At 49.9% G+C, this 16,971-nt stretch overlaps 2 protein-coding genes across 2 annotated transcripts in view; one reads left to right on the top strand and one right to left on the bottom strand.

Annotated features, from left to right (window-relative positions):
• GPR135 (G protein-coupled receptor 135) overlaps window positions 1-2,559 on the top strand; it is a 2,747-nt gene extending 188 nt beyond the window's left edge. Inside the window, exon 2 of the mRNA XM_014966570.1 lies at window positions 4-2,559. Within this exon, the coding sequence (XP_014822056.1) occupies window positions 4-1,210 (1,207 nt within the window). The 3' untranslated portion in view covers window positions 1,211-2,559. The remainder of the gene's footprint in view (window positions 1-3) is intronic.
• A 7,557-nt stretch (window positions 2,560-10,116) lies between these two features.
• Window positions 10,117-16,971, bottom strand: part of DAAM1 (dishevelled associated activator of morphogenesis 1) — a 75,624-nt gene continuing 68,769 nt past the window's right edge. The window contains 4 exon segments of the mRNA XM_014966614.1: window positions 10,117-11,964; window positions 13,230-13,400; window positions 16,069-16,200; window positions 16,849-16,909. Coding sequence (XP_014822100.1) covers window positions 11,755-11,964; window positions 13,230-13,400; window positions 16,069-16,200; window positions 16,849-16,909 — 574 coding nt within the window. The 3' untranslated portion in view covers window positions 10,117-11,754.

Below are 16,971 nucleotides of genomic sequence, written 5' to 3'. Positions count from 1 at the left end.
GAGCGGCGGGGCGGCGGCGGGAGCGGCGGCGGAGTGGTCGGCGGCGGCGCTGGCCTCGCAGGCGCTGGCGCTGCTGCTCATATTCGCCCTCTCGGCGCTGGGCAACGGGGCGGTGGTGCTGGTGATCGCCCGGCACCGGCAGCTCCGCACGGTCACCAACGCCTTCGTGCTGTCGCTGTCGCTGTCGGAGCTACTGGGCGCCCTGCTCTGCTTGCCCTTGGCCTTCCTCAGCTTGCTCGGCCGCCCACCCGGCGCCTGGCTTTTCGGGCAGCGCCTCTGCCTGGCCAGCGCTGCCCTCCACGCCGGGCTGGGCATCGCCGCCACCCTCACCATGACCCTCCTCTCCTTCGACCGCTACTGCGCCATCGTCCGCCAGCCCCGACACAAGATGGGCCGCCGCCGCGCCGCCCAGCTCCTGGCCGCTGTCTGGCTAGCCGCCCTGGCCCTGGCTGGGCCCTGGTACGGGCTGGCAGGCGAGGGGCAGCAGGAGGCCCGGCCTGGGGCCTACCGCTGTGTCTATGTGCTGCCCTGGGGCTCCTCCCGGCTGGGGCCGCCCTACGGGGCAGCCCTCATCGTGTTCTGCTACCTCCTGCCCTTCGCCCTCATGTGCTTCTGCCACTACAACATCTGCCGGACGGTGCGGCTGGCCGAGAGCCGCGTGCGGCCCCTCACCACCTACGGGCACTTGCTGCGGGCCTACGGGGAGATGCGCACGGCCACCACCGTCCTCCTCATGATCGTCTCCATCATCTGCTGCTGGGGGCCCTACTGCATCATGGGGCTGGCCGCTGCCGCCGGCTGCCTGCCCTTCTCGCCCACCATGGATGCTGTAGCCAGCGGGATGGCCTGGGCCAACGGCGCCATCAACCCCCTCATCTACGCCGCCCGCAACCCCAGCATCTCCATGCTGCTGCGGCACAGCCGCGAGGGTGGCTACAGGACTAGGAACAATGTGGCCGCCTACCTCTTGGTCCCGGGCCACCAGCAGGAGCCCCGGAACCGGGCTGACCACATCCGGGAACGCTACGTCAACAAGCACAGCGGCCTCCCGGGCAGCGCCCCATCCTCCTCCAGCCCAGTGAGTGGGGGCGAGGTGGCCATGTGGGCCTGCAAGAACCCCGCTGTGCTCTTCTGCCGGGATGGGCAACCGGACACCGTCTCTGAGGCTGCCTTGCAGGCCAAGGTGGACACTGTTGACACCAGCCTCTGAAGGGATCAGGGTCCAGGATGGAGGCATTGGGTCCCAGGGCTGTCTCCCTGAGGAAATGTGGGGAGTCTTTTGCAGCCAAACTACCAGGAAGTTGGAGTGATGGGACTGCATGAGCCGCAGGGTGGATTTTTCTCCATTGCGTGGGCTCTGGTTTGGTTACCCAGTCTGCGAGCAGCAAGAACTCCACAGGGAAAGGAACTGCCCTTTCTCTTTCAGCAGGCCTGGTGCACTGGAGGCAGCTGATGTGCCCAGCCAGCATAAGAGCTGCCTGCAAGAAGAAACAGCATTTGCTCCAGTCCTGTAGAAAGTGCCACAATGAAGCTAAGAAACAGACACAAACACAGCCAAAATTAACTGACTGGGCGAGCTGTTTGTTAAGTGCCAAACAAGCAATTGAGAGCTGAGCACTGGCAGCTGGAAGACACTGGAAACACCACACTGTGAAAACTGCATCATGGCAGGAAAATGTTGCTTTAAGCCATTATATGTGGAAGTGCTGATAGAAAGTCATAGATGGTAGGACAGGCTAAAAAAGTGATCTATTAATATGATATATTTTTTTTCCCAAACTCCTAAGCATAACAAAACACTAATTGTTGTGAAAGGGAAGATGTATGATACCAGGAAGGAAGGAAAGGAAGATGAAACCTCAGTTGTCAGAATTTCAGCAGCACTTTTTTTTTTTTTTCTTCAGGAACACAGCTTAAAATACTGTGAATATGAGAAATGAGAGTTCTTCAGACAGACTGAGGAAAAAGGTTGTAGGCTATGATATCACTCAGTTTGTGCACAAGGTGTGTGTTTTCTTTTTGAGCTCATCCGAAGTCTCTCACATCTCTAAGGTTTTAACCATGTTTAGAGGAGCCATGCAAGAGAGGTGAGTATCTGAAAGCAGGGGTAAAGCAATACCATGCCCTCTTCATGTGCTTTCAGGCATGTGAAAATGTGCATATGGAGAGAACAGGTATTGTTGTATTGATGGCAGCAATCCATTTGGAGTATAATATTTAAAAGCCAGCTAGTGAAAAAAAGGAAAATAACACAATGGAAGTGCAGTTGCACAACATAAATTCATATGAATTTGTCAGTATAATTTTATTATCCAAAGGCCTAAAGCCTTAAATTAGTATTTTGAATCAGAAACTAAGATTGGGCCTTCCTTTATCTTTTGCTTTATCTTCCTTTATCTTTACCAGATACCATCTTTACCAGTTAAGTGTGAAAGACGGGCAGTGTTTTCCCTTGTACAGGCTTTAAAAATACAGTGTTACTCTTTTATCAGCTTTCTCAACTGTTTGTGACCCTAGTGAACATACTATCATTATTTTGTAAGGCAAGAAATAAATTGTCTTTTATGGAGGAGATGAAAGTGTCTCAGCCTGGTGTCATTTCCAGCCCGGTCTTGAGAAGGCAACTTCTGTAAAAAATTGCCAGATGAGTGGTAGTAGAGAGAGACCTAAATGTTTGTGAAATTTTAATGCAGCTATTTTTCACGCTGTGAACATTACTTTAATTTTCTTCTGTGATGCTCCTGAAGCCCGCGAGGAAAAGATTTCACCCTTGACTACTTCTGAGCCACTGTAACTTTACCCTGCAGACCCTGGATTTTGGAAGTTGAGTGGTGTATTCGCACTGCTTCAGAGAGAAGCTGGACAGAAAACAGAAGCTCTTTGACAGCAAGTGAACACTAGTGACTTGTTAGAAGGGTAGGACGGGAATTTCTTGCCCTTCCACAGCAAGGTATGGCCTGTGTAAAGTGAAAGAGCCGGTTGTGAATGATGACATTAGGTTTAATTCTTACCTAGGTAGCTGGTAGGTGGTAACAGATTGGTGTGGGCTAATTTGCCATACAGAGCACTCTGGTATTTCCACAGCTTCGGGAGCTTTTGCCATAGTTCCAGTAGTCATTTACACTTACTTATAGAAAACTTTAATTGCAATTCAGGAGATAGCAAAGAAAATCTGTGGGGTTCTGCTTTCCCAGAGTTCCCATTTCTCCATGAGTTGTAGCAACAGACACAGAATCACAGAATGCTATGGGGTTGGAAGGGACCTCTGGAGATCATCTAGTCCAACCCCCTGCCAAAGCAGGTCCACCCAGAGCAGGTCCTACAGGAACATGTCCAGGCGGGTTTGAATGTCTCCAGAGAAGGAGACTCCACCACCTCCCTGAGCAGCCCATTCCAGGGTTTTACCACCCTCACAGGAAAGAAGTTCCTCCTCATGTTTAGAACTTCCAATGTTAAAGTTTGTGCCCGTTTCCTCTTGTCCTGTCCCTGGACACCACTGAAGAAAGACCGCCCCATCCTCTTGACCCCCTCCCTTGAAGTATTTATCACCACTGCTCAGATCCCCCCTCAGCCTTCTCTTCTCCAGACAAAAAAGACCCAAGTCTCTCAGCCTCTCCTCGTAAGAGAGATGCTCCAGGCCCCTCATCATCTTTGTAGCCCTCTGCTGTCCCCTCTCCAGCAGCTCCCTGTCCTTCTGGACCTGGGGAGCCCAGAACTGGACACGGTACTCCAGGCTCCCCAGGTGACTCCCCAGGGCAAAGCAGAGGGGGAGGATGACCTCCTCCAGCTTAGAGTCATTAGAGTAAGTTCCAGTGCTCTGTAATGCTGGGAGGACAGAAGCAGAGAAAGCTGTCCAAGCTCAGAACTCATCAGCCTTGTGTAGTACAGACAGCAGGCAAAGCCAGACTGGTTGTAGTTCATGTGTCACCTGCAGAGCAGCACCCCGACTCCCATCCCCTGGCCACGGAACAGCTAGCTCGTTTGGTGCGTATCCTCACTGCGGTATGAAGTCTGCGCTGTAGGAGAAAGGATGTCACTGGTTTTAGCTTGGCCCCTCTGCAGCTCTCAAGGAGGGGTTGTGCTGGTACTTGCTGCTCAGGAAACAGTCAAGCCCAGAAGCCTTGCTGGAGCTCTTTGTGCCGGGGGAAGCAGCACACCAACAAGCCCACAGGCTTCTGGGCTCATCATCAAAGATGAGCTAGATCCAGCTATGATTCAGCAGAGGAAGTAAATTCACTCTGAGAGGAGCCATTTGTTATTTGTGCTATTTCTTGTCTCGCTGGCACTGAGTTCATCCAGGTTCAGCTGCTTTCAGGAAGGCAAGCACTGGCGCAAGCCCACAGAACTGACTGCGGAGCAATTTCCAAATATCGGATCCTTAATTTTATGCATCCATTATCCTTGCATTTATAAACTATTTTTAAACTTACCTCTTCCATAAATAGTCAGCTCAGAAACTAATAAACAATGGAGCATCTAGAGATTCATAAACTGAAAAAAGGTTGTTTTTTTTTAAAGCTTTGTTCTGAAAAGAGGATTGCACCTTTTATCAGAGGGGTATTTATTGTTGTGTGCACTGAAAATTTAAAGGCATTTGCAAATCTCAGTGTTTCACAGGTTGTCTCCTTTGCCTTCAGCCATGCAGACACCCTCTCCTCCTTACAACCATAAGGAGAAGCAGAAAGTTGCAGCAGGGATGACTTTGGGGAGGTGACTTTGGAAGATGACACTCCTCAGCTCCCAGGGTGGCGATCAGGAGTGGGAATATTCAGCACTGCCCTTCTACATCTGGAGGAATGTTTCTCCCAGGGGCCAGAACAAGGCACCAGGAATTTCTTCACCTGCTTCTGCCAGCAGTACTGATGCACAGGCGTAAACATTTAGGTTTGTGCTCAGCAGCTTGACCAGGGGGCTTCACTGAAATGTGCACCCTCAGAGCAGGCGGAAGCATCTCCCCAGCAGTGGGCAGCTGGAGACATGCTGGTGCTGCGGCTGGTGAGGAACGGAACTGCCTGGATGAGTCCTACAAATTAAAAACCCTCAGGGTCATAGATGTGGACAAAAGCAGCAAGATAAATTTCTCTTGAACTGCTCACCCAACAATTCCCTCACAGCCACATAAATGTGATTTGCTTACCCGACCTAGAAACACGCTCTGAACTACTTTCAGCATCAGGGAAAAATAATGCTCTGAAAAACCAGGTCACTTATTTCTCCAGTGAAACGGAATGTGCCACTGCACTTGAGCTCCTCCATGACCTTTGCCTGTGGCTGCTCTGCCCAGTCTGCTGCATTTTACAGAACATTTGTTAATATAGTGTCCCTGAGGTCGTGGCAAATTTTGAATACAGCGTCTGAATTGCGGATTCTTTGCAGAACATGTAACTCAACTACTGATCAGTCCCTGCTATTAAATTGGAAGGATTTGCCACAGGTCTTGCCTGGATGCTTCACACTCTTGATTTCCCAGTAAAGAGAGTCTCAGGCAGGTTGGGTCTTCCTCACCTTTCCTTGACTCCAGGATATACTCTGCACAGAGCTTGGCAAGGTAAAGCTGTGTGAACGTACTCAAATTCAAGCCGGTGGAAAAGCCCCTGGTACCTGGCAGTGCCCAAAGCTCAGGTAGAGCCACAGGCACCTTCCCACCTCGGCTTTGCTGATGATGGCACCTTGGAGAGCCAGGGGGATGGGTTAGGCAGCAGGAGCACAGCTCGGTTTGGCTGTCCCGTGTCTCCCAAACTTGCTGTTATGGTTAAGCTTAGTTTAGGGCAGTTCTACTCGCTGTGCTCAAATACTTAGGGCATGTGTCCTATCCCTCCTGCAGAGCCACGGCTGAGCTGAGAGCGTGGACTGGTGAGCAGAAGGTGCAATAGGGACCTTTCGGTAAAGAAAGTCATGGAAAAGTGGCAGTTCAATCTTCAGAGAGCTGCCTCAGGGACTGGGAAACTCCACCTCAGGGCCGAGTTCATGCAACATGACAACAGAGGGCAAGGAAAGCTGGGTTTTAGCAAGGGAAGCCTGCAGAAAACAGGGTCCCAACATAGAGCCCATCATCGGGACAAGTTTTGGGGGGAACTGTGGTGGAGTGGAGCGTGTTTTGGTTTCAAAAGCAGTGGAGGCAAGTTTGTGGCCTTCAGGTGTCCAATGAAAGCACTTTGCATTAGCTTCTCTAACACACGCACACACTTATGTTGCCTGCAGGCACAGACAGACACACACACACACACAGAGGCGCACACACACACACACTGCCACCCGGGCAGTGCCCAAAGTCACAGCACAGCCACACATTGTGACCTTTGGCGATTTGACTCCAATTATGAAGGACAGAATTAAAATTACTCCTCCTCAACTACGGTGGGGGAAACTTAAATATAAAATTTAGCATTTTGGCTGTTGCACAGCCAGAGAACACTGAACTTTTCAGACCATAGCAGTGATCTAGCAGAGGTAGGGAAGAGACAGGACTGATTCTATACTCAAGACAGCTCTAAAACCATGAAGTGTGGAAAGCACCAGCAGATGGTGGTGCTGCCTTTCCCGAGGCTCTGCTGGGGCCAGGCAGCACAAGCTCCCGGCTCCCCTGCGCACACCCATCAAGCCTGGTTTAAGGCTAAAAATAATGTAAAATGGTCAGAGTGCCTCTGATTAAAGCCAAAACTGTCCTTTTCAGATGCGTATCTGGCAGGACCCTGAGCAATGCCAGGGAGAGCTCGCTGGAGAGATGTCTGTAGGGTTTGCTGCAGGGGAGGGGATGGGGACAGGAGGCTCACAGGAGGCTCACAGCCTCCCTCCTGCACCCCTCAGCCTCTGTGTCATCTTGGCCTCTCCCGTCCTCCCCCAGAAGCTTGAAGGGCACGTTCACCCCACAGCATGGGCAGGCAGAGAAACACCCAGGTGCTTTCATGGGGTTTTATTGCTCTGCTGGTCTCTGCACTGAGGGGTGAGCCAGCTCCCGGAGCGCTCCAGCAATGCCAGCCCTGCACAGGGGCCACAGCTCTGGTGACCGGGCTGTGCCAGGTCATGCCATTGGCCAAAGAGCAGTTTTACCCCAGAACATCTGCTTGAGCTGTGCCATAGGCAATGGGGACAGAGACAGGTCCAGCTGCAGCAACGGGTGGGAGCAGGACTGGCAACATCCCCACTTTCCCGAGGGTCTCCAGGATCCGTTGTTCCCATTGTACCCACCCTTGGGAGTAGACAGATAGTTTTGGACATGAAGTCCAGCAAGCTCCTTGCCAGTGGCACCGAAGCAGCAGTGCTGGGAAACCAGTGCTGGGAGCCTGGTTTCTCCCCGTTGAGCTGTGCCTGCCCTACTTGCTGAGCTGAGCTTTGGATGCAATGCTGTGTCTGCATCAGGTCATCATCTCAACCTCTTGACTCACCTTTTCCAGGCCAGGGTGTGATGCCCAGGATCACAATTTGAGTGCAGGAGAGGATTCCTGACGCTCTTCGCTCCAGTGGGATTCCCAGTCACCCTAGACTTTGGCAACAGGGAAAGCCACTCAGCTGGAGTGGACAACAGCCAAGGCTGGCTCAGGCTTAGTGCCACCAAAGTGGGTGGCCCCATGGGGCAATTCCTCTGGGAGGACCATGCCCAGCAGTTCCCCTGGCACCAGCAGGTCTGGACAGGTTTGGCCCATTCAGCACATCCTCCTCCATGGCTTAAAATGGAGGGAGCAGACAGGATTTGGGGCACAGAAGCCCTTTTTCAGGTGAAAACACAGCTGGTGGACATGAGCTTCTGATGAGATGGCCTCACACAGCACAGCTGAGTGCAGTGCCCACCCTAGTCCCCATTCCTCTGGGATGACAAATGTTGTACCTCAAATTTATATTCTCAAGCCATAAACGCTGCTATTTCAGCCCTGAAAAAGGGTTTGTAGGCTAGGAAGCTTGCATGACACTAGTCTTTTTTCCCCCTTCAAATATCTCGGTTGAATCAAAAGCCATGCCCTGTCCTTGCTCACATCTCCCACCGCCACCATGTTCCCTCTCCTGGGACCATCCTGCGTCACACACTGATGTGGGCCAGGAAACCTGCAATCTGCCATTAACCAGAATTTCAGGTCCTCATTGGGCTGTAGGGCTTGTTCACATCCATTTGTGGATGCGCCCCAGAGCCCCCCATGATGGGGACACAGGGAATTACGAAGGGAAGAGCAGTAGAAGCCATTCCCCTTTTGCTTCGGTCCTTCGGCACAGCCACGCAGCTTTCAGAGCAGCACCGGGCACTGCGATGGTGGCATCACCACTGCCCTGCACCCTCCCCAGCCCAAATCTGACCAACACTGGGCCATGTACATATAACTATATATATACATCCCAGCCAGGAGATAGAAATAGGAGAAAGCTGCGTGTCCACCAGCCAGGCACTGAGTGAGACCAAAGGAGGCCCCAGCAAACCCTGGGGCGTGTTAGACACCCCATCTGTGCTGGCTTGGTGTCCTCTTACTGGTTATACTGGTGGAAGCTCTGATGAAAAGGGGAAGTCTATGGGTCTGGCCATGATGCAGGCATGCCCGTCACTACAGATGGTGGGATCTGGGAGCGTTGGGTACAATGCAAAAAGCACTGGAAAAAGAAGGGAAATAACACAGAAAATAGCCCAGATGGATGAGGGAAAGGCAATGATGAGCATGAATAGGCAAAGAGGGGTTTGGGCTACTGCCAAGAAAACATCTCTGGTGTGGCTACAGGCTCGCTGGAGGCACATTGGCCAGCCCAGCCAGCACCGTCAGCTGGAGAAAGGGAGAACACCCTGTCCTGCCATGCAAAAGTGGTGGCTGCCTCAATGGAGGCTCCCAGAAAATCTGGTACCAAGGTGGGAACAGGCAACGGCAACAGCGCAGCGGGGAGGAATGGATGGGGCTGCTACCTGGGGGATGTTTCAGAGACCACCAAGTGGGCGACCACAAGGCTGCTGCAAGCAAGGAGGGTGGAAAAGCCCCCGGGTGCCTAAAACTCAGCATGGGGGACAAGCAGTGGAGTATTGGCCAACTCCAGCAATGACTGAAAATGCTGGATGACCTGAAATGACCTGAAAAAGAACAACTTGTGGACGGCTTTTTCTTCAGTGCATATCTCAATGCCCATATATCCCCCCTTTTTTTTTTTCTTCCCAAAAAATAACTCGCAGCTCTGCCATGTACACTCACCAAAATTGTTTTTCTTTATTGCATATTGCTGTCTTAGAAAATGTACAGTCTCATAACATTACACAGCATTTCCTGCTAGCTAAGACTACTAACATCCTTGCACCTAACAGACTACCTTGGTCACTACGAAGCAAATAAGGTCCAAGACATATACTTCAGTTTACAAATTATTATGGATTTTTTTTTTTCCTTTTTGGCATTATTAAAAAAAAAAAAATCATCTTTAAAATACACACCCAAGAAAAAAGAGTGGCTACTTACACCAGCACCAATCTAAAAAGTAGTTTTCGACACTGGCACATGGAATTACCTGCACACAGCCTTTGTATTTATTTATAGAGATAGAATTTTTTTTTTTCTTTTTTCTTTTTTTTTTTTTTTTGAAATAAAACAAAGAAATGGCAAACTCAGCCTGATAATGAGGCTGTTGTAAAACAATTTAAAAAACAAAAACAAAAACCCAACAACAAGGTTTGGAAGAGCAAGAGGAAATCTGTCGGGAAAGGTCCTGATGTGGCACTGGGGTTGCAGAGGCAGGAGCCGGGGTAGGTGCTGGCAGTGGAGCCCCGCAGGCAGGGACCCGAGGAGGCGATCACCCTTTCAGACTCCCACCACCTTTCAAATTAAACACAAGTGACCAACCATTCCTTAAACCATCAGAGGCCAGACTTTTTTTTTTTTAACCTTTTTTTTTCCTTCTTTTTTTTTTAATATATTTTAAATTCCCCCCAAAGTCCATTCCCTCAATTGTATCATCATTTTCAACCATAAGTAAAAAATATAAATAGAGGCACTTCAGTTAAGGAATAGTATTATCATTACCTTTTGTCTTTATTTCCCCTTCCTTCTTAAAGCAAAGTGCTTAACTCCACCTTTGAACATAATTTGCAGGTTTTGCAGCTGCTTGGATACGAGGTGCTGGACTTTTTTTGCACTTACCTGCTTTATTTATTACTGCTTTTAAATGCTACTCAGAAAGTAAGTCCTTTTTTTTTTTTTTTTCTTTTTTTTTTAAGTCTACAGTGTGTCAAAAGTTGCAATGAAGAAAAGAACAAAATGGTAAAAACACAGCTCTTGACAACTCTGGTTAAAGAGAGATTTCACAGCTTTCACTCAGCACGCAGACCCTGCGGCCTTCAGGTGCTTAGAACCATTTTTTTTTTAATACAAATTAAAGTTTAAACAGCACTTTTGCTATACAGTACATATAGTTAACTGACATCCCATACCTCACCAGTAATACCGATTATCTGACAGAAAAAAACACAACCAACCTTATTTCAAATAGTGTTAGTATCTAGTGCAACAGGGACAAACTCATCTCTCCACAGGAAAAAGAACAAACGAACAAACAAACAAAAGGATCACAAAAGTATTGGTGGTATAAAAAGGCTTTGTTTTGTTTTCTTAAAAAACACATCACAAATAAATAAAAGTAAAAAGTAACAGTCCTCTATATACTCAGCATAATTTAAGAATAGAAATGTTAATATGTTAAGGTGGTTACTTTTTATTCTCCAATTCTTAATTTTCTAAATCATTAAATTATTACTCCCTGAGAGCTTTGAATTATTATTATTATTTTTTTTTGTGTCTTTATTTGGACTGACATTTGACAGGTAGTTCTGCTTACAAATTTGCAATGACAATGAACAGCAACCCAGTTGAAAAAGGACCTGGCTGAGAGACGAGCATTTCTTGGCATCGCTGCTTCTGTGTGTCAATAAAGAAAAGAGAAAAGAAAAAGCCCCTTTGTACACCAGAGACCCTCGCTCCTGACCCACCTCTACAGAGGATACAGTTTGTCCCATTGAACAGAAAGCAAGAATAAAAAACAACAACGCAAAATTCTGTGCTCTTCGTCTCCTCCGAGAACCCACCGTTCCCATCAGCCTGGGCCAGAAGATGTTGTAAAAGTATAAATACATCTGTGTGCCGTTAGAGCGATAAGCACTTTTGGGGTAAACTTTTCCCTTTCGCAAGGCGGCGGTAAGAGGAAAAAAGAGCATTTCCCAAGGATGAGGGGAAGAGCATCGCCGGGGGCGCCCGGGCCGGGAACCGGCACGAAAGCACAGACGGGCGAGTTTTTTTGGAATGACCACCACAATGAGAAAATAAACCAAACCCACATTAAGTTCAGTCAACTTTGTTTTTTTCTTTTCCTGCTTAAACCGCTTGCCTTGCGCACAAGGCACCCCCCCCCTCGCCCCGGCAAACGGCCCAGGGGGGTTCCAGCAGGAGAGTGGTGGGAAATGGCTTCCCGTTGTCTTTGGGGACCGTGGGGACCACAGGTGTCTCTGGGTCGGGTCCTCTCTGGCTCCGCTGACACGGCATTGTGCTTGTGCGTGGGGAGAACTACTTTTCGGGGGGGGGGAGGGGGTCGGAGGGGAGGAGGCACCTCCACTCACGCTCCTGACCTGGCTATATACACGGTATGTACACACACACATTGGCCCGTGGGGAGGAAGAGCGGTGCCACTGTTTCGCTCTGAATCTCAAGGCAGCGTAATGGGAATAGCCCCCTCCCCCGGCCACCGCAAAAAGACTAACCCGCTTTGTTTTGTTGGCTTTTATTGTTGTTGTTGTCGCTTATTTTTCAGAAGTTCAGCTTGGTGACGGGCCTCTCGCGGCCGCTGTCGGCCAGCTGGCTGGCGATGCGCTTGCGGTTGCGCTTCAGCTTGGAGAGGTCCTTGTCGAAGACTTCGCCCGAGCGCAGGGCCGAGACGAGGTCATCGAACTCACCACCTTCCTCCCCGCTCTCCTTCGCCTTCCTCGCCTTGCGCTCCCGCTCCCGCTGCTCCTTCAGCTGCGTGCCACGGGGGAAGGGGGGAAAGGAGACATTTCACTCTTATGCAGGTGGTTGTAGGGGTGCCCAACACACATACAGTGACACCCAAACCCATGAAACAAAAGCAGTTTCCCACCCTGCTGCTTAGCACATGAGAGCTTGTCAGGGTTAGCAATACAAGCCATGGGCTGAGATCCACAGAATCACATGGGGCTGGAAGGGACCTCTGGAGATCATCTAGTCCAACCCCCTGCCAAAGCACGTCCACCCACAGCAGGTCCCACAGGAACGTGTCCAGGTGAGTTTGGAATGTCACCAGAGAAGGAGACTCCACCACCTCCCTGGGCAGCCCGTTCCAGTGTTTTACCACCCTCACAGGAAAGAAGTTCCTCCTCATGTTTAGAACTTCTGATGTTCAAGTTTGTGCCCGTTTCCTCTTGTCCTGTCCCTGGGCACCACTGAAGAAAGACCACCCCATCCTCTTGACACCCTCCCTTGAAGTATTTATAAGCATTGATCAGATCCCCCCTCAGCCTTCTCTTCTCCAGACTAAAAAGACCAAAGTCCCTCAGCCTCTCCTCATAAGAGAGATGCTCCAGGCCCCTCATCATCTTTGTAGCCTTCTGCTGTCCCCTCTCCAGCAGTTCCCTGTCCTTCTGGAACTGGGGAGCCCAGAACTGGACCCAGTGCTCTAGGTGGGGCCTCCCCAGGGCAGAGCAGAGGGGCAGGATGACCTCCCTCCTCCTGCTGGTCCCACTCTTCCTGATGCCCCCCAGGATGCCATTGGCCTTCTTGGTCACCAGGGCACATTGTTAGCTCATGGTCATCCTGGAGTCCACCAGGACTCCCAGGTCTTTCTCTTCAGAGCTGCTCTCCAGCAGGTCCCCCCCAACCTGTCCTGGTGCAGGGGGTTATTTCTCCCCAGGTGCAGCACCCTGCACTGGCCTTTGTTGAAGTACATCAGGTTCCTATGGCTGCTGCTGGTGGGTCACAGTAGTCCACAGGCAGCACCAGATCTGCTGCACGTTTTACCTCCAAGATCTTACCAACCCAAGGTCATACTCGATGACCTTTGAGGTCCTTTCCAACCCTAACCATTCTATGATTCTATGATTCTATGATTAGTTAATTAAGCAATCAACAGTGAAAAGCCAGTGGGTTTAGGGCACAGAAGCTCCTTAACCCGTCTTCAGTGCTCTCTGTGCCACCATGGGGACAGCGTGTCATGGCTGCCATCCCCTGGTGCCCCAATGGTGCTGCCAGACTTGCTGATGCCTGCTCACCTGTGCCTCCATGCGTGCCCGGCGCTCCTCCTCCTCCTTCCTCCTCCTCATGTTCTCGTTCTCCTGCTTGGCCTCAGTCACAGCTTGAAGGAACTGGTCAAAGATGCCAAAGAACTCGTCAGGTTGTATTTTATCCGTGTCTTCTCCAAAATACTTCACAGCCTTGGAAAACTGGGAGAGAGAAGACAGGGGTCCATTAGTCTTGAAGACATCCACTGCATTGGCGAAACCCGCCACGGGAAGCCTGATGGAGTGGAGAGAAATGCTTCCAGTGGAGAGTAGGGCTTTGATTCATCAAGCCTTGACTTACACATGAAAGAAATCATCTGATGTTTTACCTGCTGCCCTGTAAGAGCTGACTGGATCGCTCCTGAGCCCCCTCTCCTACAACATTCCCCACACAGCCCTTCCTGCCTCTGGCTCTGCCGAGCCTCTCCCTGCCCCAGCTAAACTTTATTAACTAAGCAGCAGTAAAAACAAGGAAGCAAGATATTGTGGGACCGATTACCAAAGACATAAACCCAATAGTAAACACAGCAGGGCAAGGCAGACTCGTACTTTTAAGTTTTTCTTTGAAGTATTTTTGGGGTATTATTTATCATTGCCACATGCTCTGCTATGGAAACCAAATGTGTTGGTGAAACTTCTAAAAGACGTTTCTGCCCAGGCTCAGGCACAGCCCCGGGTAGGGAAATAGGGAGTTTTCCGGCCTTTCGTGCTATTTGCACACCATTAATGTAAAGGAGTCGAATGAGGCCACAGCAAAGGTCAGGACAGGACAACCACGATTTGCCGATGAGTCCTGGTCCCCAAGGAGCCTCTGAGTTGTCCTTGGGATTGACATCCTTTGTTCTCACTTCCAAGTTTAAAGGAGACTCTTTGTGCACAGAAAGTTTGCTAAAATTGTGATGGTGCATTCTGGAGATAAAGGCGCTTAAAAGAAAAGAAAAACAAAATCAAAGCACAAACAGATTTATTAGTTGCTTTGATTTTGCTGGGTAGACAGAGTGGAACGTTTTTAAAGCCTGCCTGTATGATTTCATTTTATTTGCAGGGGTGCCCCAGGCTCTTTAAAAGACATTTAGGGTGTTTTTATTCCTTTGTTTACTTAAGAGACTTAGGACTGCAAGATGCAGGGAGGAATCTGAGAAGTGCCACTGTGTAAGTCAAAATAATTGAGGTTATTCTTGTTCATTTTCATCAAGATATTTAATTCTCTGCCACGTTACAGGAGATTCTGGTAGAGGGGGAAAGGCTGAAAATACTACCCTTGCAGGATATATAGTTTATAAAACAATGATGTTTCTACTTTCCTAAGAGAAATCAGTAACACAATTTGAATCTGGACATGTGTTTAAAAAGCAAGGAGCTGGTGCACTTTGCACAGCCCATTCTATCCTATAACCATGGGAACAGCTGCATATTGCTTCAGAGTGGACTTTGATGGGTGCAGGGGACCATGACCAGACCTTCTCCTCCAGATCCAGCCAAGTCAGCAGATGACGAGACAGCTAGCAGAGCATTTGTCACTGTCTCCACTGCAGAGAAGATCTGCCAGGTTACCATCAGCAGTTTGAAAGGGTGGCCTGGGTTAGCCATGGCTTCAGGAAGGCAATGGTCAATCATAATTCCCAAGCATGGGTGGATGGTCTGAAGGCCAGTGCCACCTGGACATTGGTACAGCCAGGGAGAAGGAGGTGGTGACACTTGGTAACTTCTGTCTTTGCAGAGGTAGCTCATGCAGTGGCACAAGGATGGGAACTATAAAATGGCCTGTGCTGGACAACCTCCCTGCCATTTCAATCTAGATGAAGGCCAGGGAGGAGATACTGGAGGATTCTTCTTGGAGGAAATAGAAACCAGATGTGGGCCCCTTTGCTGAAAGAGGGGAAGCAAAAGGTGCTTGGGAATCAGAGAGGTAGCCAATGGCCAACCCATTGCTGTGATTTAAGCCAGTCTGGTAGGGAGAAAAGGGCAACATGGGAAGAGGTCATTGCACATGGCTGCAAAGCACGCACCAAGGTATTACTCTGGGGAACGTGAATCTTTTAAGTACCTTCTCTAACCAGGTCTGAAGGTGGCCTCAACTTATGTCACTGAGCTCCTCTCCCTCTTCTCTGGAGAGGTCTCAGACTGAAGTTACGTATCAATGTCATTTTGCCCTATAGAAGTAGAGTCACCCTGGTCTCTGATATCAACCTCTGGGTGACCTCATGTCCAGCCTGAAGATCTGGTTGCATTTTTTCCTCCTATTCCATCAACACCAGACAGAACACCCTGCTTTCTTGCCACCTTCAGCCTTCATTGGACAAGATGGCCAACCTGTCATAGTCCTAACTCTAAAACCACCAAAACTGGTATATTTCCATTTTAAAACACAGAAAGCAAAGCAAGCTCTCTAGGCTCAAGTGGAAGCTCTTGGTTAACCAAGACTCAGATCCTCAAAAATGACCTATCATCTCCTCCCCTGATGCACACAACTCTCCCATGGCTAGCACCTGCTTTGCACTTCCAAAAAATGAGACAGGTATCTCACAGCTTTCTACAGCACATCTTGAGTCCCAGCAGCAGTCTGTTGGCCTGACCTGCAAACCCCTGGCATGCTGGGTTGTGGAGCAGAAAAAAGGCCCTGGGGACAGAGAGAGATGTACCCACCCACCCACTTCAACCAGTCCATGAAGACCAGCCCAGCACCTTTCTCATGTCAGGGTCTCAGCAGGACACTTGCATGATCTCGTGGGGGAGCATGTGCTCTGGAAAGGCCAGGACCATCCCTCTCCTGTTGGCTGGAAGAAAGGCTGAAATGCTACCCAGACCTCAAGGACGTTGGTGACCTTACCAGCTCTTTCGCTTCCGTCAGAAGATCTTCGACATCCGAGAAGCTGAAGCTGGCTAATGTGATGAACTGGCTGACGACAGCCACAAACTTGTCGCCTGTTTGCTGAACCTGAGACTTCTGGAAGTCCAGCTCCTATGGGGAAAAAAAAAAAAGGTGCAAATCTGGCCAGGCCCTGGCTGATGGAGGGACAGAAATACCATCGACCTCTGGTAGTTCTGTTGGGTGAGTGCCTGCATCATCACCACAGGTGACTGGCAGCACTGCCACTTCTGCTCCCTCCTGCCATGCGTGAGGCCACGTATTACCCTGGTTTACAATATCACGCCTACACTACACTTTTGAGGCCAAATCCCACAGGAAAGATGACGGAAGTGGCGTAATTGAGCAGGAGAGCGATTCCTTCGGGATACCTCCACCATTTCATCACCACTCCAGCTGGGCTCCTCAGCCTGAGCCCCAGCCCTCCGGGGTTTTACAGTCAAAGGGAGAGCCCTTGGCACATCCCAGGTCTTCAGCAGGCACCATCACTAAACTCACTCAGCCTCCCTTGGCTCATTAGATTAAACCACGCACAGGCCTAACCACATACAGTAACTTTGGTGCCAAAAAACAGCCCTGAGAAGACAGACGCACGTGCAGGGCAGGAAGGAGAGCCAAACTGATCTCCAGGATGTGAGATAAAAACAGCTTCCCTGGGAGCTCCCTCACCTGCCTCCCTAAGGAGGGGTTCTGCAGTGCTCAGAGCCAGGATGGGCTATATTTGATTTAAATAATACTTACAGTCTCCACAGCTCTCAGGCCGCTCCTCAGAGTGTTTATTTCTTTCTCCAGCTCGGTCATGCTGTTGGAAATGGCAGGATATTAATTTTCATCCTTCCCCAGCAAATTCTACAGCTCTCTAAC

Source organism: Calidris pugnax, unplaced genomic scaffold, assembly GCF_001431845.1.
Source record: "Calidris pugnax isolate Ruff unplaced genomic scaffold, ASM143184v1 scaffold74, whole genome shotgun sequence".
In the NCBI taxonomy this organism is placed as follows: Eukaryota; Metazoa; Chordata; class Aves; order Charadriiformes; family Scolopacidae; genus Calidris; species Calidris pugnax.
This window is presented reverse-complemented; position numbering and strand designations above follow the sequence as displayed.